Raw genomic sequence first — 23609 nt, 5'->3', positions numbered from 1 at the left:
CCTAACAAACATGTATGGAGTCTACATTGGCATATTCCTCCAATCAGGACCCACAGCCTCCAAATACAGGCGAGCGATATATTATAAATGATATTAGAATTGTAATATTTCAGAAAGCAGTTCATCTTTTGGAATGATCCCTTGAGCCTGTAGATCTGGTGTAACTGTCTGCATCACTTCCACTGTTTTGAATATGTCAGTTTTTTTTTTTTTTTAATTCATTGAAAAAGAGGGTTGTACTAAGAAAGCAGAAGAAAAAAAAAAAAAAAAGGCTTGGGGATGAGAGACAAGGAAAGCTGTAATCTCCTGCGTTGATCAATCAGCTGATTTGCTGAGGGTCCCATATAAATATAAAGAGCAGCATTTGGAGAGCTCCAAGTCTGTACAACACAAGTAAGGAGAAGCTGAGCCTGACCACAACGCCCTCTACTGGCCACAGGGAATACCTACACCATCCAGATGCAACCTGCAATGATGATGTTCTCCTCCAAATACTGGGCTAGAAGGGGGATGTCCCTGGATTCTGCAATGTCCCAGGATTTTCTAAGCAACTCATCTGTGAGTATAAAACTTAAATCCCCCTTAATATGAGCGATAAAAATGTTATTGAAGCAAAATGGAAGTCAAGCAGAAAGTTGCACACTGTAATGTGCAGATTGTGCCAATAGAAATAGCTAAACAACTTGGTTGAACTACTTTGACCTCATTTTCCACTTATTTATCATGTTTTATTAAAGCGGCTTAAACCTAAGTATGTTCTGTCAATTCAACAGCAGATTTATCAGTAGAAATTTCCCATTAGCTTTAATGGAAGCACAAAGCTAGAGTCATTTTGCAGCAGAACAAAAGTCCTGCAGAACTTTGATGGATTACTTTCCCCCTTGCCACCACTTGTAGTTTCAGAGATGTATGACTATGTTCACTTGGGTCTGCTAGGTGCCAAGCCTACACATCCATCTTTATAATGAATACACTAACACAACATGCTATTCCACCAACAGAAAAAAAAATAAAAAATCTGTTATTCCAACCAATGAAAAATATTTCTTTTAGAGGCAATTTCTACTAGAGCCGATGACTGGGTATTATTTGTGCACTATGAATGAAATCCTACTGCCTTGATTACTTTCCTAATTTGTGCAGAAGGCATACATCATGGGTGGTCATTATTCAGAGTTTGGACTGTAGCAGAGCAGGCTGAAACGTTGTACAAATCACATTTACTTTGTAAATTCCTTCTGCCGTTAGGAAGAGTCAGCAACTTTGGAGTCTTTTATTTTAGTTTTCAGAGGGTGAGTTCTCTGAACAGGAGCCTTTGCCTGCATACTTGGAGATAAAGGGGCTGATTTGCTTGCAAGGACATTTTTCATAGAGTTTAGCGAATGAGGTTAAAGTAAAAATGCTGTCATTTTTTACTTTCTTTGCGTGTGATTGGGGATTTTTTTGCAAAGTAAAACTTTACCGCATTCGGTTCTGGGGAAAATGACTTTGCAAAGTGCAACTTCACAGCCTATTTGCCTTTAGTAAACCAGTCCCAATGATTGATTATAGCTTAGCCTTCAGTATGCCATTACTCAGATATAAATGAGACACCCATTACCCGGCATATCCCACTCCATTAAATGAGAGGTGTGGGAACTTAACATCATACCTCCCAACTGTCCCTGATTTGGACTGACTGACCCTGATTTTGAGCAATGTCCCTCTGTCCCTCATTCCTCCTCATTTGTCCCTCATTTTGGTCTGATCTATATAGATGTATATAAAATGCACTTTTTATCTATCTTAAAGTGTTTCCTAGTGCTCAACCTTCTTTACGTCTTCTTTCTTCTTCTGAATTCTAAATTGCTGCATTTGTAAATTCCAAAAGAAATAGTAGTGGTAAAAAAAGGCACTTGTGGGTTTAACCAATTTTTGTACAATTCTCCTTTAAGGGGGCGTGGCAAGGGGTGTGTCCTATGCCTGCATACTTTTGCTGATAGGTGTCCCTCATTCCCATCTCAAAAAGTTGGGAGGTATGCTTAACATATTAAACATACATACATATCTAGATAGATGCAGCATTGATCCGAGCTGCAGCAGTCCGTCGCTTCCTCTACACTGAAAACTGAGCAATCAAAGACCATTGATTGCTCAGTTTGTGGGCTTCACTGAGCAAAGAGCGGTGACTGTCAGTCACCGCTCTGTGCTCTGCTCCTCCAGCGCTCACTGGAGCACTGGGCTGTGCAGGGGGAGCAGGAATGGTTGGTTTAGGCTTTTAGCAGCATGCTGAGAGGCTGAGCCAGCTGCCCGGCAAACATCTGGGTGGAGCCCGACATTATTGTCTGAATCCCGGCAGGGCCTGGACTGACTCTGCGATGTCAACCGACTGTGGACTTTAGCCTGCTGTAGGCTAAATCTGGGTCACAGGAGTGCAGAACTAAGTGCACTCCTGTGACTCACAAGAAAAGTATGGCCAAAAGGGCTTTTGTCATACTTCTCCTTTAATGTTATAAATGGTAACAGCAGGCAAGAAGAACCTACCTTCACTGCCGCTGCTCTGGGACTCACAGTACCTGGCCATTTCACTGTGTGCCTAACCATCTTTTGTTTCTTTAAAGTGTATGCCCAGCTAAAAAAAAAAAAGGAAGTTTCGTTTTTTTTTCTACTGTGTCTAAGATGTCCCCTGATATATTACTCCAGTGACATTAGCAGTAATAGCCTGGCAGGGATTATAATTCTTTCCTACTCTATTCAAAATAAAAAAGGTTTTGGCTGAGCTTGCACTTTAAATGGATAACTAAATTCTGGAATCTGTGTGAGTTTAATGCCTAAACGCACACAGGCAATTTTTTTCCCGTCAACCAAGCAGGCTGAACAAAAAAACACAAAAAATAACTGAGGAGCGTGGTGTACTAACTATTGCGATGTTAGTACAGCAATCTCCATGGTTAGCTTTTGCGTTCTGACAAGGGGACTGCGGAGGGTATGGCAGTGGCAGTATGTACAGGAGAGGAGTGTGGAAGGTATTACAGTGGACAGTATGTACAGGAGAGGAGTGCAGAGGGTATGACAGTATCAGTATGTACAGGAGAGGAGTGCGGAGGATATGGCAGTGGCAGTATGTACAGGAGAGGAGTGAGGAGGATATGACAGTGGACAATATGTACTGGAAAGGAGTGTGAAGGGTATGACAGTGGCAGTATGTACAGGAGAGGAATGTGGAGGGCATGAGGGTGGGCAGTGCAGGAGAGGAGTGTGAAGGGTATGACAGTGGCAGTATGTACAGGAGTGGAGTGTGTAGAGCATGATGGTGGGCAGTATGTACAGGAGAGGAGTGTGGAGGGTATGAGGGTGGGCAGTATGTACAGGAGAGGAGTGTGGAGGGTATGACAGTGGGAAGTATGTACAGGAGAGGCATGTGGAAGGTATGACATTGAGCAATATATGTACAGGCGAACAATGCAGAGAGCATGACAGTGGGCAGTATGTAAAGGAGAGGAGTGTTGAGGGTATGACAGTGGACAGTAAGTACAGGAGAGGAGTGCTGAGGGTATAACAGTGGCAGTATGCACAGGAGGGGACTGTGGAGGTTATGTCAGTGTACAGTATGTACAGGAGAGGGGTGTGGAGGGTATGACAGTGGCAGTATGTACAGGAGGGGACTGTGGAGGGTATGACAGTGGACAGTATGTACAGGAAAGGAGTGTGGAAGTATGACATGAGACAGTATCTACAGAAGAGGAGTGTGGAAGTATGACATGGGGCGGTATGTACAGGAGAGGAGTGTGAGGGGTGTGACAGTGGACGGTATGTAAAAGACAGGTGTATGGAGGGTATGACAGGGGATGGTATGTACAGCAGAGGAGTGTGGAAGCATGACATGAGGCGGTGACTATGCTCACCAATGAAAAAGTACATTGTAGGCTTCTTTTTCTGGTAAAGTGTACGAGAAAAAAAGAAGCACTGCTCATTGGTCAATACAGTCACATGGTCACATTGACTAATAAGCGCTTGCCATTTTGGGCATTATGATGGATACTTACTTTGGGGCTGTGTGTTGGGGTGTACAGACTGCTACACAGTATGTGAAATTTGGAGTTTTTGGAGTATGAGAAATTTCATTTTTACTGAAACGGTGAACTTACTTTTAAGGGGGTCACACAGGTATTTATATGATCATTCACTCAATAAATTGATGTGATAAAAATTATTGTATTAAATAAGAATCGTAAATCATCAGACCAGATCAGACCCTCCATTCAAAGGATTCAGGATTCAATCAATTTCGACATTGGCAAGTCAATCGGCCACATTGGAATTTTATTGATAGTTTCGAAAAAATATCTGCATGTGTATCAGGCAATGAACGTACAAAAGATTGATTAAATGATCGCTTTCAATACATTGTTTGTGATAGATCATATTTGTTTTAAATACAAAAGCTTTTATTGAGGTATTAAAAAGCATAACAAAGTAATTCTTCATACAGAGATTATCAGGTATAAAACTATGAAGAACATACACAAAATGGACATATTTCTATGTGTTTATACATTAAAAGTTTTACGGTTTGCTATACTTCCAAAATAATAATTAGGATGTACCCTATCTCTTTAGCCAAGATATATGGTAGTTCAACTCGTATATTCAGATAGGGTAGTTCTGAATATGTGCTATGATGTATCGCTGCGCTATGATGTATATTAAAAAAAAATTCACATAGCTATTTGTCCATTGAAATTGTGTGTAAATTTGTGTGAATGGGACAAAATCAAAAGTTCTCAGTTCAAATGTGTGATCGTGGAAAGTACTACATTATAGCCACTAGATGGTGCTGACTGTCATAGGAGATAAGTATGCTCTTCGGCTCCATCTATAGGCCATAATGCCATATTTTCCATATCCATACATTCACGTTGCCTCATTCACACAGAACAAATTTAAAGTGGAATTTCCCCCTAAAGGGGACGTTTTGCTTTATGCTTCTTTTCTTGGAACTTTTTTGGGGTGTTTTGATAGGTACCCACTCCCAATCCTGGTCTGATTGTCTAGGCGATTCCACTGGAATACCCCCCTCCCACCCCCTGTTCCTGCTCGAAACCCTCTGGGACATGTCTCAGGTCTCAGAAGTCTGCAAGATCATTCACAAAGCACAGAGCGGCTTGCGCATGTACAGTGGGAAGCTGGCTGTGAAGCAGCAAGGAGCCGCAGCCAGATTTCCACAGTTAATATACCAGTGCCAGGGACCCAAAGACCGGCGAAGAACTGGTCCGGGTGAGGGTGGTACTGGACAGATGAGTGTCTGTTTTAATAAAAGTCAGCAGCTACAGTATTTTTAGTTGCTGACTTAGTGTAATAGTTTGCCCCAGGCCTTGTTACTCTAAGCCTTGGGCTACACAGGTGGATCGCAAGCGGTGCATTTTTTTATGCAATTTTGGATTTGTTTTGCACTTTGCAGTTCTTATTTTACCACTGTATATAGCTGGTTGCTAAGCAGGGGGCCGGAAAGCTGGCCGTCACGTCCTCCGCAGCCGATGAGTCATCAGCTGTCAGCGGGGTTCCCAGTGAAAGCTGAATGTAAAAATAAATAAATTTGCGGATAAAAAAAGTGTGAAAAAAACAGCATAGGGTTCCCCCCAGGGTTATATTCATATAAGAGTCGACAGAGAGCAGGCAACAACAAAAGAATAACAACAGAATATAGCAGCTTTAAAAAAAAAAAATTTAGTGGGTAAAAGGCAGCAAGGAAGAAGACAGCAGCTGGAAGAGATGGCGGCAGCGGGAAGAGACAGCTTGAGGAGAAGACAGCCGGAAGAGACGGCAGGAAGGAGAAGACTATGGGAAGAGACAGCTTGAGGAGAAGACAGCAGGAAGAGATGGCGAGAAGAAGACAGCGGAAAGAGATGGCTCGAGGAGAAGGAGGCAGGAAGAAGAAGACAGCTGGAAGAGACAGCTTGAGGAGAAGACAGCAGGAAGAGATGGCGAGAAGGAGAAGACAGCGGAAAGAGATGGCTCGAGGAGAAGGAGGCAGGAAGAAGAAGACAGCTGGAAGAGACAGCTTGAGGAGAAGACAGCAGGAAGAGATGGCGAGAAGGAGAAGACAGCGGAAAGAGATGGCTCGAGGAGAAGGAGGCAGGAAGAAGAAGACAGCTGGAAGAGACAGCTCGAGGAGGAGACGGAGGGAAGAAAAATACGATGGAAAGAGACAGCTAGAGAAGACAGAGCTATTAAGGGAATTGTCAAACACCAGCTCTTGTGTTTTTATTACATTTCACTTCTTTTTTGGTAAATTGGCAGGGGTATGATGTACCCTATACCCATTCACATAGGTGGGCCCAGAATCTGGGGGCCCCCTTCTTAAAGCTAGGGTTGTCGGGAAGAGGCCCTTGTCCTCATCAACATGGGGGCAAGGGGCTTTGGTGTGGGAGTCCCCCCAAATCTATACTAGATCTGAAGGATCTGGTGTGAACCTGGGGGGTGCCCCACGGCATATTTTTGCAAAACATTTTTTATACGTTAAGCTTTCAGCGGGGAACCCCTCAGTTGCTAAGGATCCAGCAGCCAGTTTCCCGCCCCCTCCTTAGCAACCAGCTATATATAGTGTGTTTTACAGTGCGTTTAAAGAGAATAAAAACTGCATGCAAAACTGCATGAAAAACGCTGGTTTAACCAGTTCCCGACCAGTACACGCCGATGTACTTCAGCAGAATGGCACGGCTGCACAAATGGGTGTACTTGTGCGTATCTTTGAATTTGCCGCCGCGCCATCGCGTGCGTGCCGCTGGTGGCGCACACTGGCCGGGAGCTCCTTGAGTAGGTCCCGCCTACTCGATGTTCACGGGGATACCCGCGATCATCTCACGGATTCCCTGTGATCGGGAGCTATGATCAGTGATGTGTTACAGCTAGCCCATCCCCCTACAGTTGGAACACATCCCTAGGACACATTTAACCCCTACAGCGCCACCTAGTGTTAACCCCTTCACTGACAGTCACATTTACACAGTAATCAATGCAATGTTAATCGCACTGATCTCTGTATAAATGTGAATGGTCCCAAAATCGTGCCAAAATTGTCCGATGTGTTCGCCATAATGTCGCAGTCATGATAAAAATTGCCATTACTAGTAAAAAAAATATTAATAAAATGCCATAAAACTATCCACTATTTTGTAGACGCTATAACTTTTGCGCAAACGAATCAATAAAAGCTTATTGTGATTTTTTTTTTTACCAAAAATATGTAGAAGAGTACTTTTCAGCCTAAACTGAGGAAAAAAAATGCTTTTTTATATATTTTTGGGGGATATTTATTATATCAAAAAGCAAAAAATAATGCGTTTTTTTTCAAAATTGTCGCTCTTTTTTTGTTTATAGCGCAAAAAATAAAAACCACAGAGGTGATCAAATACCACCAAAAGAAAGCTCTATTTGTGGGAAAAAAATATGTAAATTTTGTTTGGGAGCCACGTCGCATGACCACGCAATTGTCAGTTAAAGCGACACAGTGCGGAATCGCAAAACATGCTCTGGTCTTTAGCCAGTAAAATGGTCCAGGGCTTAAGTGGTTAAAAAACGCAAACTGAAAAGCGTGCCTGAAAAACGCATCAAGCGCAGCCGCATAGATGTGAACCTAGACTTAACCTCTTGCTCCAATCCAAGTCTATGAGGGGGAAGAAAAGATCAGCAGCACTCATTCTTTTTAGAGAATACCATCAGCCCTTTGACGTACAGCCTTGTGAAGTATGCACCAGAGTGACCCCTTGCTTGGATCAATGTTAAGGCTCATTTACACCAGTATCACCCTCTAAAGAGATGGGTCGCTTTTTGGTGGACCGCTTTTCAGAGGGCGCTTGATAGTGAGGAAGCAATATGTCACTTAAAAGCAAGCCATACCTGTAAAAGACGACAGGAGATCTGAGATCCTGTGGCAAGGCTCTCTTTATTTTCTGGCACAGTTTCTGATACCTTTTGGGGCAGCGAGTTAATTAAAATCTTCCCAGCAAGAACAAAAAAAATCAACAAAAATCAAACTCTTCCCCATTCTATTGAAGACTAGAAAAACATTTTCAGTCGGATTAAAATGGGAACATCTTGCAAAGATGCATGGGACTCAGACCTTCAAGCAGAGAAATATACACAGCTTGGTTTTGCTGCAGAAGGAGAGAAGAACCGGACATAATTCTCACTTTCATCTAGAGTCCTGCTTTAACCTACATTTTAGACTGCATAGTTAACATATAAAGTCCATGAATGATTTTACTAGATGCACAGGGAAATTATTCACCATATGGTATCTGAGGGTGATTTACAATAACATAATGAAAGATAGACTCCTGTAATGGCCTTGCTCTGGTGTCTCTTCTGAAATTGCAGTCATTACCTGTGCTCTTAATTAATCATTTTATACATACGCCTAATGAGATGAGAACTCAATGACAGTTTTATTTCATAATATCCTACATACAGGGTCAGCACACAGTGGTGGTGACCCTGCTTGGGTATTGCCTTTTATTGCTTTCACCGGGGTATTCATGATGCATATGCTGTACCTTCTGGGAGTGCTGACTGCTAGCTGCATCAAAATAGGTCTGTATGTCTTATGTTTTAATTTTATATATATATATATATATATATATATATATATATATATATATATATATATATATATATATATATATACACAGTATCTCATAAAAGTGAGTACACCCATCCCAATTTTGTAATAATAAATAAATAATAATATAATAAAATATTTACAAAATATTTTATTATATGTTTTCATATGACAACGCTGAAGAAATGACAATTTGCTACAATGTAAAGTAGTGAGTGTACAGCTTGTATAACAGTGCAAATTTGCTAGACGTGTGCGCCGTCAATAAATTCGTTTTTGTTTCGTTCCGTTCTATTTAGTATTAAAATGAATTCGTGATTTGTGTTCGAAATTCAATTCGGATTCATGCGAAATACGAATTTTCGTTAAGTTCGTAAACTTTTCGTAACAATAACGAAAGTTCTTTATGATAAATGTATCATTATGAGGGGCTCCCACCATCACATAACAATAACAAAAGTTCATTATGATAAAATTATCCGAAATTTGTAAACAAAATTTCGTATTTCGTACAAAATTCGTATGCATAAAAATCCGTATTTCGGATCCTCACGAATGTACGAATTTCCGTACGAAACTAATCGCACATGCCTAAAATTTGCTGTCCCCTCAAAATAACTCAACACACAGCCATTAATATCTAAGCTGATGGCAACAAAAGTGAGTACACCCCTAAGTGAAAATGTCCAAATTGGGCCCAATTAGCAATTTTCCCTCCCTGGTGTCACGTGACTGGTTAGTGTTACGAGGTCTCGGTGTGAATGGGGAGCAGGTGTGTTAAATTTGGTGTTATCGCTCTCACTCTCTCATAGTGGTCACTGAAAGTTCAACATGGCACCTCATGGCAAAGAACTCTCTGAGGGTCTGAAAAAAAGAATTGTTGCTCTACACAAAGATGGCCTAGGCTATAAGAAGATTGCCAAGACCCTGAAACTGAGCTGCAGAATGGTTGCCAAGACCATACAGCGGTTTAACAAGACAGGTTTCACTCAGAACAGCCCTCGCCATGGTCGACTAAAGAAGTTGAGTGCACATGCTCAGTGTCATATACAAAAGTTGTCTTTGGGAAATAGACGTATGAGTTCTGCTAGCATTGCTGCAGAGGTTGAAGGGATGGAGGGTCCTCAGTGCTCAGACCATACTGTATGCTGCTTTGCATCAAATTGGTCTGCATGGTTGTTGGCCCAGAAAGAAGCTTCTTCTAAAGATGATACACAAAAAAACCCTCAAACAGTTTGCTGAAGACAAGAAGACTAAGGACATGGATTACTGGAACCATGTCCTGTGGTATTATGAGACCAGGATGAACGTATTTGGTTCAGATAGTGTCAAGCGTGTGTGGCGGCAACCAGTTGAGGAGTACAAAGACAAGTGTGTCTTGCCTACAGTCAAGCATGGTGGTGGGAGTGTCATGGTCTGGGGCTGCATGAGTGCTTCCGGCACTGGGGAGCTACAGTTCATTGCAGGAACCATGAATGCCAACATGTACTGTGACATACTGAAGCAGAGCGTGATCCCCTCTCTTTGAAGACTTGGCTGCAGGGTAGTATTCCAACATAACGACCATGATGATGTTGTGAAACCCGTCAGATGTTTGTCCTGGTTCTGTTGTCACGTGAATGTTAACAATTCATTACAATAAAGGCTTTTATCGGAGTGCAGCTGTCCAGAATCCATTTCTTCAATTTTGCTCATGCTGAGCCTGCACCTGGCTTCCACTTTGAGGAGGGCATTTTCTTCAGTACACCACCTGGAGCGGTTCACCCTTTTATGATAATGATCCCAAGCACACCTCCAAGACGGCCATTGCCTTGCCAACAAAAAGCTGAGGGTAAAGGTGATTGACTGTCCAAGCATGTCTCCAGATCTAAACCCTATTGAGCATCTGTCGGGCGTCCTCAAATGGAAGCGCAAGGTCTCTAACATCCACCAGCTCTGTGATGTCGTCATGGAGGAGTGGAAGAGGAACTCCATACCCAAGAGGGTTAAGGCAGTATGGGAAAATAATGGTGACCACCCAAAATATTAACACTTTGGGCCCAATTTGGACATTTTCACTTAGGGGTATACTTGCTTTTGTTGCCAGTGGTTAAGACGTTAATGGCTGTGTGTTGAGTTATTTTGAGGGGACAGCAAATTTACACTGTTATACAAGCTGTACACTCATTACTTTACATTGTAGCAAAGTGTCATGTCGTCAGTGTTGTCACATGAAAAGATATAATAAAATATTTACAAAAATGTGAGGGGTGTACTCACTTTTGTGAGATACTGTATATATGTACACATATCTACACACACGCTGCTCAAAAAAAATTAAAGGAGCACTTTGAAAACTGAAATTAGATCTCTATGGGGAAAAATATGCTATATCTATAATGATATGGACTGGGTAATGTGTTAGGAATGAAAAGATACCACATTGTTTGATAGAAATGAAAATGATCAACCTACAGAGGCAGTGGCAGCCTGTCCATAGGGGCGCGTGGGCGCTGCCCCCCCCAAAGGCTAGTGAAAAAAAAAAGACCCTTTGACCCCTTGCCGACCAGCGCACGACGATATACGTTGGCACAATGGCACGGCTGGGCAAATGGGCATACAAGTACGTCCCCCTTAAATCGCGCCATTGTGGGCACGCACGCTGACCACAGGGTGCGGACACCACGTACACCGTGAGTGTGTCCACGGCTCCCACGGATTCAATGTCTGCTGGGGGGGGGCGTGTCACAGAGCGGCATAACAGGGGGAGTTTTGCCTATGTAAACAAGGCATTTCCTGTCTATGTTTTGATTGCCACCGCCGTAGGACATGAGCAGTGCTTTCCCACAAAGTTACTCTTGGTTGCTCTGTGCAAGTGAGAAACTGGAAGTGATGTTGCTGCTTAGTGGATGAATCGCACGGGCCTATTTACAGAAGAATATTCCATTGTGATGTTAAGCCATCTGACCTCCTGTCAGCTGCAAACCACCCGCGTGGGGGGGGGGGGGTTGGAGGGTTGTCTGTGAGTGTGCCACATTACAGATCATCACCACAAATTTCAATTTACTTAGGCAGCAAGAACTCAAAATGGTATTGGTCAGTCAGATCCCGGACAAACAACCAGGATTTGGTTGAAGTGATGTTTATAGTGCTCAAACAAATTTATAAGATATGCAAATAGACAGCATGAATACAGTCAGTAATCTGCAAATACCTTCTTCAAAACTATTAAGTACTTGAAGATATTACCAACACTAAAGGGGAACCTCAGGCCAAACTATTACCATTAACCGTTAATGAGAGGTCTGACTTAAAGGTAATGGTATAAGGGCCCTTATAGCAGCAATGACAGTAATGTCCCCATTGCAGATCTGATGGTCTTCATGGCATGGAGGAGCTCATTAACTTTTATCCAATAAGGTGTAGTAGCAAGCGATAGGTTTCTTGAAATGAGGAAAGCTAAAGGTGTCTATGCACAGTGTTCAAAGTAGGTTCAGTAAAGTATTCCTAATGTCTCATACACACGATCAAACAATCCGGTGGAAAAGTCCGGCGGACTCAAGTGAGTCATTGACATGGGACAAACAAGCAGAAGGCTGACTCCATCAGGCATCATCTATTCGGGGTTGTACACAGGCCCAGACATCATCCACTGTAAAACACAGCCCTGCACATATGCAATTGCCCCATGTGATTGAGGCTTTAAAGTTCACATTCCAGACCTCTACTGTAAACAGGTATTTCTAATGCCGCATACACATGACTGGCTTTTCCAGCAGACTAGGTCAGACAGTCTTCCTGACGGACTGTCGGCGGAGTTCCGACGGACTTTCCGAATGAGCAGACTTGCGTACACACAAACTGAATTTCCGGAAGACTAGGTCTGACGGTCTTCCCGACTGACTTTTGACAGAGTTACGACAGACTTCCGAATGAACGGACTTGCCCACACACGGACTAAATATTCGTGGATTCGTCTGATTTTTTGAAAAAAAAGTCAGATGAAGCCCACACACGATCGGAATGTCCGACAGCATTGTTCCGTCTGACCTATTCCGCCGGAAAGTCCGGGCGTATGTATGTGGCATTAACGGCAGTATGCGGCATTAGTGGTTGGAATGGCACCAACTATGTGTTTGTTGTTTTCTTTAGGATCTTTGAGAATAAATCAGTCACATAGGGAGGTAAATATGAGCTTGTTACTGTTTGTCAGGAATATGTAAACAGTTTAATTTCCACAGTCTGGGCACATGTGCACGTTACTCACTTGAGTAGGGATGAGCTTGATGTTCGGCGAACAGCAAACAATATATATATGGGTGACCCCGCCCCCTCTCATGTAACGGAAACCTGCGTTACATCAGAGGGGGGCTGGGTCACCCACACATCATTGGGGAAGCCAGGCTTCCCCACTTGCGTCAGAGGGGGGCGGGGTCAGGTGACGGGTGGCCCCACCCTAATCATATAAGAAATGTCAGGCTGCCGGGATCCCTGCAGTGTCTCTGCCAGTGGAGACAGAGGATGGATGGATTGCACTGCGCTGGACTGGAGGGAGAGATCACCCGTCGCTGGATCAGATCAGCCATCGCTGGACCCCAGAGAGATGATTATCCGTCGCTGGAAAGCAAGAGTGGATTACCACCGCTGGAATCTTTCTTTATTTTTTTTACTTTTAATAAAGGACTTTTTCAAAAGTGTGTTTGTCTTTTTTAACATTCTTTTACACTTTCTTTGTGAAATGGTAGGGGTACTTTTGTACACCCTTACCATTTCAAACAGGGGGGGGCGGGATCTGGGGGTCCCCTTGTTAAAGGGGCTTCCAGATTCTGATAAGCCCCCCACCCGCAGACCCCCACAACCACCAGCCAGGGTTGTGGGGATGAGGCCCTTGTCCTCATCAACATGGGGACAAGGTGCTTTGAGGGGTCTGTGACCCCCAAAGCATCCTCCCAATGTTGAGGGCATGTGGTCCGGTACGGTTCAGGAGGGGGGGCGCTCTCTCGTCCCCCCCTCTTTTCCTGCGGCCTGCCAGGTTTGCGTGCTCGGATAAAGGGTCTGGTATGAATTTTTAGGAGGAACTCCACATCATTTTTTTTTAATTTGGCATGGAGTTCCCCTTAAAATCCATACCAGACCCTTCAGGTCTGGTATGGATATTTAGGGGGAACCCCACGTCATTTTTTTTTTTAATTTGACACGGGGTTCCCCTTAATATCCATACCAGACCTGAAGGGCCTGGTAATTGAATTTGGGGGAACCCCACGCTTTTTATTTCCTTTTTTTTTTCTCTTTTTTTTAATCAATGACTGTTCTCTGTATTACGGGGAGTCGACAATTCATTATAGCCACAAGTGATTTTAAAGTGGAAGTAAACTCCCCTATCGTTTTCAGCCAAGGAAGCTGCCATCTTTGCCTCTGTTTAATCTTCAACTGCTATGGTGCTGCACATGTGATTCGTTATGAAACCAGCCATCGGATGGTTTGATAGTTTGGCTGAGAGCACAGCCAATGTGCAGTTAGCATTCCCAGCATGCCTTTTTTTTTTAACTGTTTAAATCGATGGGTTTACTTCCACTTTAAATGCCTTTTTTTCCTGCAGAAATGACACTTTGTGCAGGGACAGTTCTAAGCATGGGAAACATGCTCCCCTTTACAGGCATACTATAGACACCCCCTAGGTACGAAATTTAAAGGAATATTACACTTTTATTGTTTCACTTTAAGCATTATTAAAATCACTGCTCCTGAAAAAACGTCCGTTTTTAAAACTTTTTTTTGCATTGATCCATGTCCCCTGGGGCAGGACCCGGGTCCCCAAACACTTTTTAGGACAGTAACTTGCATATTAGCCTTTAAAATTAGCACTTTAGATTGTGAACGTTCGAGTCCCATAGACTTTAATAGGGTTCTAAAGTTCACACGAAGTTTAGGTCTGTTTGCAGGTTCTGGTGCGAACCGAACCGGGGGGGGGGGGGGGGGGGTGTTCGGCTCATCCTTACTCCTAGGGATCATCAAAGATTTGGATATATTTTTATAACCTAACCCTGACCTCTCTACAACATTGTCCCTTACTTGTTTGGATAGTTCCTTGGTCTTCATGACAGTGTTTGGTTAGTGGTGCCTCTTGCTTATGTGTTGCAGCCTCTGGGGCCTTTCAAAAAGTTGTGTATATGTAATGACAGATCGTGTGACACTTAGATTGCACACATGTAGACATCATTTCACTAATTATGTGACTTTTGAAGGTAATTGGTTGCACCATACATACATACACACATGCCAATTATCATTTTTTTATTTCTGAAAAATAGTGTATATATTTTTCTCATTTTACTTCACCAACTTAGACTATTGTGTTCTGATCCATCACATATAATTCAGATTAAAAAAAATTAACTAAAGGCTGTAATATAACAAAATAGGTAACCAGCACCTTGTCCACAGTTATTCCTTCCGTAGCCTCACCATCATGCACGGGGGAGTCCCCAGAATTATTCGACCACAGTGTCAGTTACATGCTGCTGGAGGATGCACAGCAATTTGAAGGCTTTGATGTTGGTTCCCAGGTGGAGGAAGGGACTAACGTGAGCCTAGAGAGAGGGGGTGCCACAGAAGGACAAGCAACTGGCAGTCATGTTCCCCAAGCTGCAGCATACTCCCTGCTTCAGTGACAAGGAGGGAGGGGAGGATAAGGTCACTGACTGTACTGAGAGAGTGCCTGAGAGAAGAGAGGAGGAAAGTGAGGAGGAGGAGGCACAACTCCAACGAGGCAGGATGTCCTCCAGGGGTCATCTTAAAGGCATCTACCCTATTGCATTACACAGCAAAGCTCCGCAGGTTCAGGGTGCTGCTGAGTTCCCGCTGACTTTTAAATGTTCTTTGGTGTTGGCCTTTTTTGACATGTGTGCAGCAGATCACACCATTGCTGTCTGCAACCTATGACTGAAGAAGATCAAGCATGGCCAGAACAGCAGCAACTTGGGCATCACACATATGATGACTTGCCATGCAGTCCATTGGCAGCAGCATCTGAAAGACCCACATCATAGAAAAAGGCAGACTTCTCCTTGCTCCTCACCTGGGATCTCAAACCCTAATATACCTCCAGTCCTCTCAAAAACCTGCACTGAGAGGAATGAAGGTATAGCAATAGGTGTCACAAGTACTTGCAGCCAATCTGCTAGCAGTACACCACCAGTTGATTTCAGCAGATGCTGAACCATAAAAAGAAATTCGGTCCCAGCCATCCAGATGCTCAGCGTCTAAATGCTAGCTTGCTTGTACACTCAACCCCCTTTCCTGAATTTGTGGAATGTGCTGTACCACAATGGCAGGTTCCAAAATGCCATTTCTTTTCACATAAGGTCATTCCGGCTCTCTACCACCATGTGGAAGGCAATGTTTTGGCCACGTTGGACAGGACGGTCAGCAGTAAAGTTCATATTACAGCTGACTCATGGTCCAGCAGGCATTGGCAGGGACGTCACCTTTCCTTCACAGCACACTGGGTAACTCTGCTGGCAGCTGGGAAGGATGCAGGACAGGGTTCAGTGTTGGAGCTTGTTCCGCCACCATGCCTCCAAAAAGCTAGTGGTGATTCTGTCACAACATCGGTATGCTCCCCTCCTTCCTCTTCTTCTTCCTCTATGGCCTCTTCTGCAGAATTGTCCTCTGAACCAGCAGTGCTCCCTAAACACTCAAGGGGCTACGCAAGCAGTCAGGCAAAAAGTTGTCAAACGGTGCTTGAGTTGGTCTGCCTAGGGGACAGGAGCCACACTGGGGCAGAGATTCTGTCAGCTCTGCAGGGGCAGGCTCAGAGGTGGTTGACGCCATGCCAGTTTCAGCCAGGAATGGTTGTATGCGACAATGGCACCAACCTTCTCTCCGCCCTTCGACAGGAACACTTGAACCATGTTCCATGTTTGGCACATGTCCTGAATTTGGTGGTGCAGCGTTTTTTGACCAGGTACCCAGGCTTACAAAATCTCCTGAGGCAGGCCAGAAAAGTCTAGTGCTTGGCTAGCTGACATTCAAAGGGAATGCAACTTGCCCATCAACCACCTCTTTTGTGACATGCCCACCAGGTGGAACTCAATGTTGGTAGGGCCATCAATGACTACATGTGCAAGTATGGCACCAGGACAGGGTCAGGGAGCTTGGCTTCTTTTCGCCAAGCCAGTGGCTACTGATCAAGGATGCATGCACTATTCTGTCACCATTTGTGGAGGCCTCAAGGATGGTGAGACGTGACAATGTATGCATCAGTGACACTGTCCCCCTAGTCTTCCTGCTGGAGCACATGCTTCGGGGAATCATGGACAGGGCACTTGAGAAAAACAGCGGGAGGAAGAGGAGGACTTCCTTTCTTCTCAAGGCCCCCCTAACAAGCAGCAGTTTTCAAGGGATGGTTTTCAGTCCCCAGAAACCCAAGGAGTAGTACCTGGCTGGGAGGAGGTAGTTACGGATAATGTGATCCTTGGTAACCCAGAGGACTCAGAATCAAATGCCTCTGCAAACTTATGCTGCATGACCTCCCTGATTCTGCAAAGCCTGCGAAAGGACCCTAGGATTCGTGGTATTAAGGAGAGGGATAATTACTGGCTTGAAACCCTTCTTGATCCATGTTACAAGGGTAAGGTTGCAGAACTCACCCTGCCTTTGCAGAGGGAGCAGAGGATGAAACATCTTCAGGAGGTCTTGAAGAAAAGTGTGTGTAACGCATTTCCAGACCCTGGGAGGTTACCATTTTCGGGTGCTGGACAACGTGTTTATGAGGCTTCGTTCGGTAGGAAGAACAGTGGAGAAGAGCACTCTGATAGGTTCCAGCAACCATCGCCAGCATCTGCTAATATAGTGCATGAATATCTAGGGGCAAGAGCAGACTTAGAGACCTTTCAAACAGAGCATCCACTGAGTTACTGGGTTTTGAGGTTGGACCACTGGCCAGAACTTGCTCAATATGCAGTTGAGCTACTGGCCTGTCCTGCATCCAACATGCTTTCTGAACGCACATTCAGTACTTCCGGAGGGCTTGTAATGGATCAAAGAGTGCACCTGTCCAAAGACTCCATTGATAGGCTCACATTTATAAAAATGAATCAGTCTTGGATCAGCAGCTATCAAGCACTTGATGCTGATGTAACTGATTAAATTTGCTATAGATCTGGGATCCCTTGAAGACTGCCTATGCTGCCTATCCTATTCCTCCTCAATCATGATGATGCCAGCTTCAAACAATATTTTTGGTTTAGGGCACCACCCCCACCCAAGACCCATTTTCCTGCCCCTGTTTAAGAGGGGCATGTAATTACAATTGCGCCCAACAAGAGTAACTGTAAGGGGTTACCATGTTCTGGCACCACCGACACCTAAGGCCCAATGTTTCTGCCCCTGTTTAACAGGGGCATGTACTTACAATTTTCAAAATAATATTTAACAGCAGGGACCGTTCCTGCGCCCAACAAGAGTAAGTATGAGGGGTTACCATGTTCTGGCACCACCAACACCTAGGGCCCAATGCTTCTGCCCCTGTCTAACAGGGGTATGTAATTACAATTTTTGAAATAATATTTAACAGAAGGGCCCGTTGCTGCACTCAACAAAAGTAACTGTGAGGGGTTACCATGTTCTGCCACTTTTTCAGTAGAGTACATAGTGCAGTCTGTATAGTATATATATATATATATATATATATACACACTGCAGTTCACAGTATATAGTGCAGTCAGTGTAGTATATATAATACAGTGTAGGGTATATAGTGCAGTGTGCACTATATAATATAGTGTATTGAAGTGGTTAAGGGGAGCTCTATGACAGAAAACAGCATGGGTTCCTGTCAGAAACCATGAATCAGACTGAGACAGAAGTACATCATCCTTTTTTTTAATATGATTTTGATGCTTCGGTGATGCTTCGATGATGATTCGATTATGCTTTTTTAAACCTTTAGGCTGCGCTCACACCTGAGTGTTTTCAGCTCATAAAAAACTTGTAAAACGCCAGAAAAACTCCTGAAATACATCCAACAAGCAAAATCCCATTCATTTCAATGACACCTGTTCACATCTCAGCATTTTGTCACCTAAAGCAAAACGCCTAAAAAAAACGCCCTAAGCTCAAAAAAGAACATGAGCTTCTTTGGGGCAGATTACAGGCGTTTTTCTGCTTTTTACATTGGTGACCTGAACAAAATTGCGGCAAAATCACAGTAAAACGCGGCCAAATCATGGTAAAATCACACGACTTTGAAACTCTCAGGTGTGAATGCAGCCTTAATGAAGCTTGACAAATGTCCTGTGTGCACATTGGTTTTCTATTTGTTTGCCCAGTAGAAACCCAGCTCAGTGGTACTCCCAGTTAGCTGATCCCTGCTCATTAGTACCCCTGTTAAGCAGATCCCCAGCTCATTGGTACCCTTGCTTAGCAGATCCCTAGCTTATTAGTACCCTTGTTCAGCAGATCACCTGCTCAGTAGTACCCCCAGCTCATTAGTAACCCTCAGCTCTGCTGATCCGCCATTCAGTAGTAACCTCTAGCTCTTTTGATCACTCCCAGAATATATACACAAAAACTGGAAGCGACTGCTGATTACATGTTTCTGATATCTGGCTGTTATTGTACAATATTAGAAACACTCTAAAATCTCATGAAACGCCTTCCCAGAGGAATAGAGGCTGTTATAGCCACAAGCTTGGAAGGGGGGGGGGGCTTGTGGGAGGGGTTAGCGGGAACAAGCCTATGATTTGGAATTGGATGTCTAAAAAGCTCATCTAGGTATTATGGTCAGGTATCCACAAACCTTTAACCATATAGTAGATGAGCTAGAAATATATACTACGTTGCTTCTCAAATAATAACCTGTTATCCAGTGAAAAGCGTGACAGAACACAGATAGAATAGCCTTTTATTTAACCACTTGCCGACCAGCCTCCGTCATTATATTGCGGCAGGTCGGCGCGACCTCGTGAACCTTCGCAGCTGTACATCAGCCTTTAAATGCCTATAGCAGGCACGTGTGCCCGCTGCATGGCTACCCAGAATTGGGGGCACGAGAGCCAGAACAGGGACGTGTGTGTAAACACACAGATCCCTGTTCTGTCAGGAGAGGAGAGACAGATCGTCTGCTCCTACTAGCTAGGAACAACAATATGTCTCCTCCTCTAGTCAGTTCCATCCCCCCACAGTTAGAAACACAAACAAGGGAACACATTTAACCCCTTGATTGCCCCCTAGTGTTAACCCCTTTCCTGCCAGTGACATTTATACAGTAATCAGTGGATTTTTATAGCACTGATTGCTGTTTAAATGTCAGTGGTCCCAAAAATGTGTCAGAAGGGTCCAATTTGTTCGCCGCAATATCGCAGTACCGCTAATAATCGCTGATCACTGCCATTACTAGTAAAAAAAAATGTATAAAAATGTCATAAATCTATCCCATAGTTTGTAGACGCTATAACTTTTGCGCAAAGCAATTAATATACGCTTGCGATTTTTTTTTTTTTTTTTACCAAAAATATGTAGAAGAATATATATTGGCCAAAACTGATGAAGAAATTAGATTTTTAAAAACATTTTTGGGGATATTTATTACAGCAAAAATTAAAAAATATTTTTTGTTTATAGCGCAAGCTGGGTACAGCGTTGCATGACCGCGCAATTTTCAGTTAAAGCGACGCAGTGCCGTATCACAAAAAATGGCCTAGTCATTAACCACCTCAATATAGTGCACTTAATTTCTGCCCAGACAATTTTCAGCTATCAGCTCTCTCACACTTTGAATAACAATTACACAGTTATGCAACACTGTACCCATCTGAAATTTGCGTACTTTTTTCACACAAATAGAGCTTTCTTTTGGTGATATTTTGGCGTGGGGGTCTCCCCAAAATCCACACCAGACCCTTATCCGAGCATGCAGCCCGGCAGGTCAGGAATGGGAGGGGATGAGCGAGTTCCCCCCACCTCCTGAACCATACCAGGCTGCATGCCCTCAACAAAGGGGGATGGGTGCTTTGGGGTGGGGGGGCTCTGCGCCCCCCACCCCAAAGCACCTTGTCCCCATGTTGATGGGGACAAGGGCCTCTTCCTGACAACCCTTGCCCAGTGGTTGTCGGGGTCTGCGGGCAGGGGGCTTATCGGAATCTGGAAGTCCCCTTTAACAAGGGGGCCCCCAGATCCCGGCCTCCCCCCTGTGTGAATGAGTATGGTGTACATCATACCCCTACCCATTCACCTGGAAAAAAAAGAAGTGTAGTGTAGTGTTAAAAAATACAGTAGACAGTTTTTGACAAGTCTTTTATTAAAAATCTTCTTCGCCGCTTCTTCCTCCATCTTCTCCCGCATCTTCATCCTCCGGTCTTCTCCTTCTTCCGCTCTTCACATTTTTGTTGCCGTCTTCAGCCAACTTCAGATGGTGGAATGCTGAAAGGGAAGTGGCACTCATGAAGTCGGCAAACAGCCTCAGAGCGAAGGTCTTCTGGGTGATAGGTGAGGGACGTGGCAACTTCTTCAATGAATTTTAGGAAGGGGGCTGGACTTTCCATGGATTTGGTGTAGACTACGTAGGAATTATAAATGGCCAAATGGATGAGATAAATTGGTACCTTCTTGTACCAGAATCGGGACCTTCTTATGGACTAATATGGCTGAATCATTTGATCATTGAAATCCACCCCCCCATGTAGAGATTATAATCTTGGACACATGTTGGCTTTTCAATGGGACCTTGTCTTCTTTGAACCTCAATTGTAGTGTCCTCATGGATGGAGGACATCATGTGCATGTCCCTTTTATACTTCCACCTCAAGGCCAGCACTTCGTTGCATCTCAATGATGCTTTTTCCCCCCTTCGCAGCTTTTTGTTCGCTAGAGATTGTGGGAAGCCCTTCCTATTTTTTCTGGAGGTTTCACAGGCCAGGGTTTTTGCGATGTATAAGTGTTTGAAAAGGGGCAGGCTGGTGTAGAAGTTGTCAAGGTATATGTGATATCCTTTGTTCAGAAGTGGGTATGCCAGGTCCCATACAATCTTTCCGGTTGTGCCCATGTATGCCGGGCATTCAGGGGGCTGGAGCTGGGAATCTCATCCTTCATATATGCGTGCAGAATGCATACAGATATCCCGTGGCTCTCTCACAGAGCTTGTAGAATTTTACTCCGTATCTGGCCCTTTTGCTAAGAATATATTGCTTTATTCCTAGCCGGCCTGAAAAGGGTACCAGGGACTCATCGACATATAGAGTTCTGCAAATTGTTGGGAAAATAAATTTATCAGTGGGGGAAAGTTTATATAACTTGTCGTAATTTGGATGATTGTGGGGAGGGCACTGGGTGTTGTCACTGAAGTAAAGAAAGCGCATTATCATCTTGTATCGGGACCTGGACATTACGGCAGAATAAATGGGCATGTTGTGGATAGGGTTGGTGGACCAATAGGCATGTCCTTCATTTTCTTTTTGTAAAACAATGTAAACAATTTGAACTCCTCTAAATTCATATCTCTCCACTCAAACGGACAGGCATATGATGATTGGGGACTATTGGCAATATACTGCTGAGCATATAAATTTGCCTGGACCCCAATAAATTGCTGCAAAGTGTCGGGCAAAAACAGATGAAAGCAATGAATCTCTGGTGGTAGCGCTGGTACTGTGCCTGGGGATATAATCCTGGTTTCTAGAGTGCCGTGCTCTTTTAGGAGGGACCCATTCTTCCTCCAAATCATTTGCTGATTCACTATTCGGTTCAAATGCCGAATTTGATCCAGAATCAGAATTGGAATCTGATGAGAACTCTCTGTTGTTCTGATCGGTCATGGAGAGCATCTGGAACGCCTCCTCACTGTTGTATACTCTTTTGGACATGACTCTGATGGCTGCGTGACAGGTGGCAGGTGACGGTCACTGATGAGCTGTGCGATGGGTGGCAGGTGACGTTCACTGTTGGGTGATGACGGTGTGATAGGCGGTGGTCACTGATGGGTGACAGGCCACGGACAGTGACGGGTGATGGTCACTGATGGGTGATGGTGACAGACGGGTGACAGGCCACGGTCACTGATGGGTGATGGGTGCACCGCTGACGGTCACTGATGGGTGACAGGGCACATTCACTGATGGGTGATGTGTAATGGATGACAGGCTATGGTCACTGATGGGTGATGGATGCACCGCTGACGGTCACTGATAGGTGATGGCTGATGGTCACTGATGGGTTATGGGTGATGGCTGATGGTCACTGATGGCTGACGGTCACTGATGGCTGGTGGTTACTGGTGGGTGACGGGGGATGGCTGGCAGTTACTGATGGGTGACAGGTGATGGCTGATGAGTGATGGGTGATGGCTGGCAGTCACTGATGGGTGACGGGTGATGGGTGACAGGTGCACCGCTGATGGTCACTGATGGGTGACGAGTGATGGCTGACGGTCACTGATGGGTGATAGGTGATGGCTGACGGGTGATGGCTCGCGGTCACTGATGGGTGATGAGAGATGGCTGGTGGTCACTGATGGGTGATGGGTGACAGGTGCACCGCTGGTGCACAGCGGTCACTGATGGCAGTCTCTTATGTGACGGGTGCACTTTATGGGGTGACTGTGGTGACTGTTGGGTGACAGATGACAATGGGGGGGGGGGGCGATCTGACAAGTGTGGTGTTGGTGCAGACACTACAGAACACATATCAGTAACTCACTGCTGTAGGCTCTTCTCTCCTCACACTGGAAACGGTGTGTGAGGAGAGAAGAGCTGGTAACAGCTAGTTACCGTTCTGTGTTTACATGTAGTGATCGGCTGTGAAAGTATCACAACCGATCATGTGGGTAAACAGCCGGCCAATGGCTGTTTACCAGTGTCGTGAGGAGCAGTGTTCCCGGGGAACACGCCGCCACCAACGTGCAGACGCAGTGCGCATGCGCCGTGCACATTGGGGTGGAACCATCTGTGATTGCCCATGAATTCATCACGGCCAATCACGTGGTAAACAGCCATGACCAATGGCTGTTTACCCCCCTCGGTGGCGCGCATTCCCT

At 44.5% G+C, this 23609-nt stretch overlaps 1 protein-coding gene across 1 annotated transcript in view; it reads left to right on the top strand.

The window, feature by feature from the left end:
* The first annotated feature begins 394 nt into the window (after positions 1-394).
* The window catches only part of TPH2 (tryptophan hydroxylase 2), a 406589-nt gene continuing 383374 nt past the window's right edge, over positions 395-23609 (top strand). The window contains exon 1 of the mRNA XM_077468486.1: positions 395-558. Within this exon, the coding sequence (XP_077324612.1) occupies positions 460-558 (99 nt within the window). The 5' untranslated portion in view covers positions 395-459. The remainder of the gene's footprint in view (positions 559-23609) is intronic.

Source organism: Lithobates pipiens, unplaced genomic scaffold, assembly GCF_037356315.1.
Source record: "Lithobates pipiens isolate NorthernLeopardFrog02 unplaced genomic scaffold, aLitPip1_a1.2 Scaffold_8, whole genome shotgun sequence".
Taxonomy (NCBI): domain Eukaryota; kingdom Metazoa; phylum Chordata; class Amphibia; order Anura; family Ranidae; genus Lithobates; species Lithobates pipiens.
This window is presented reverse-complemented; position numbering and strand designations above follow the sequence as displayed.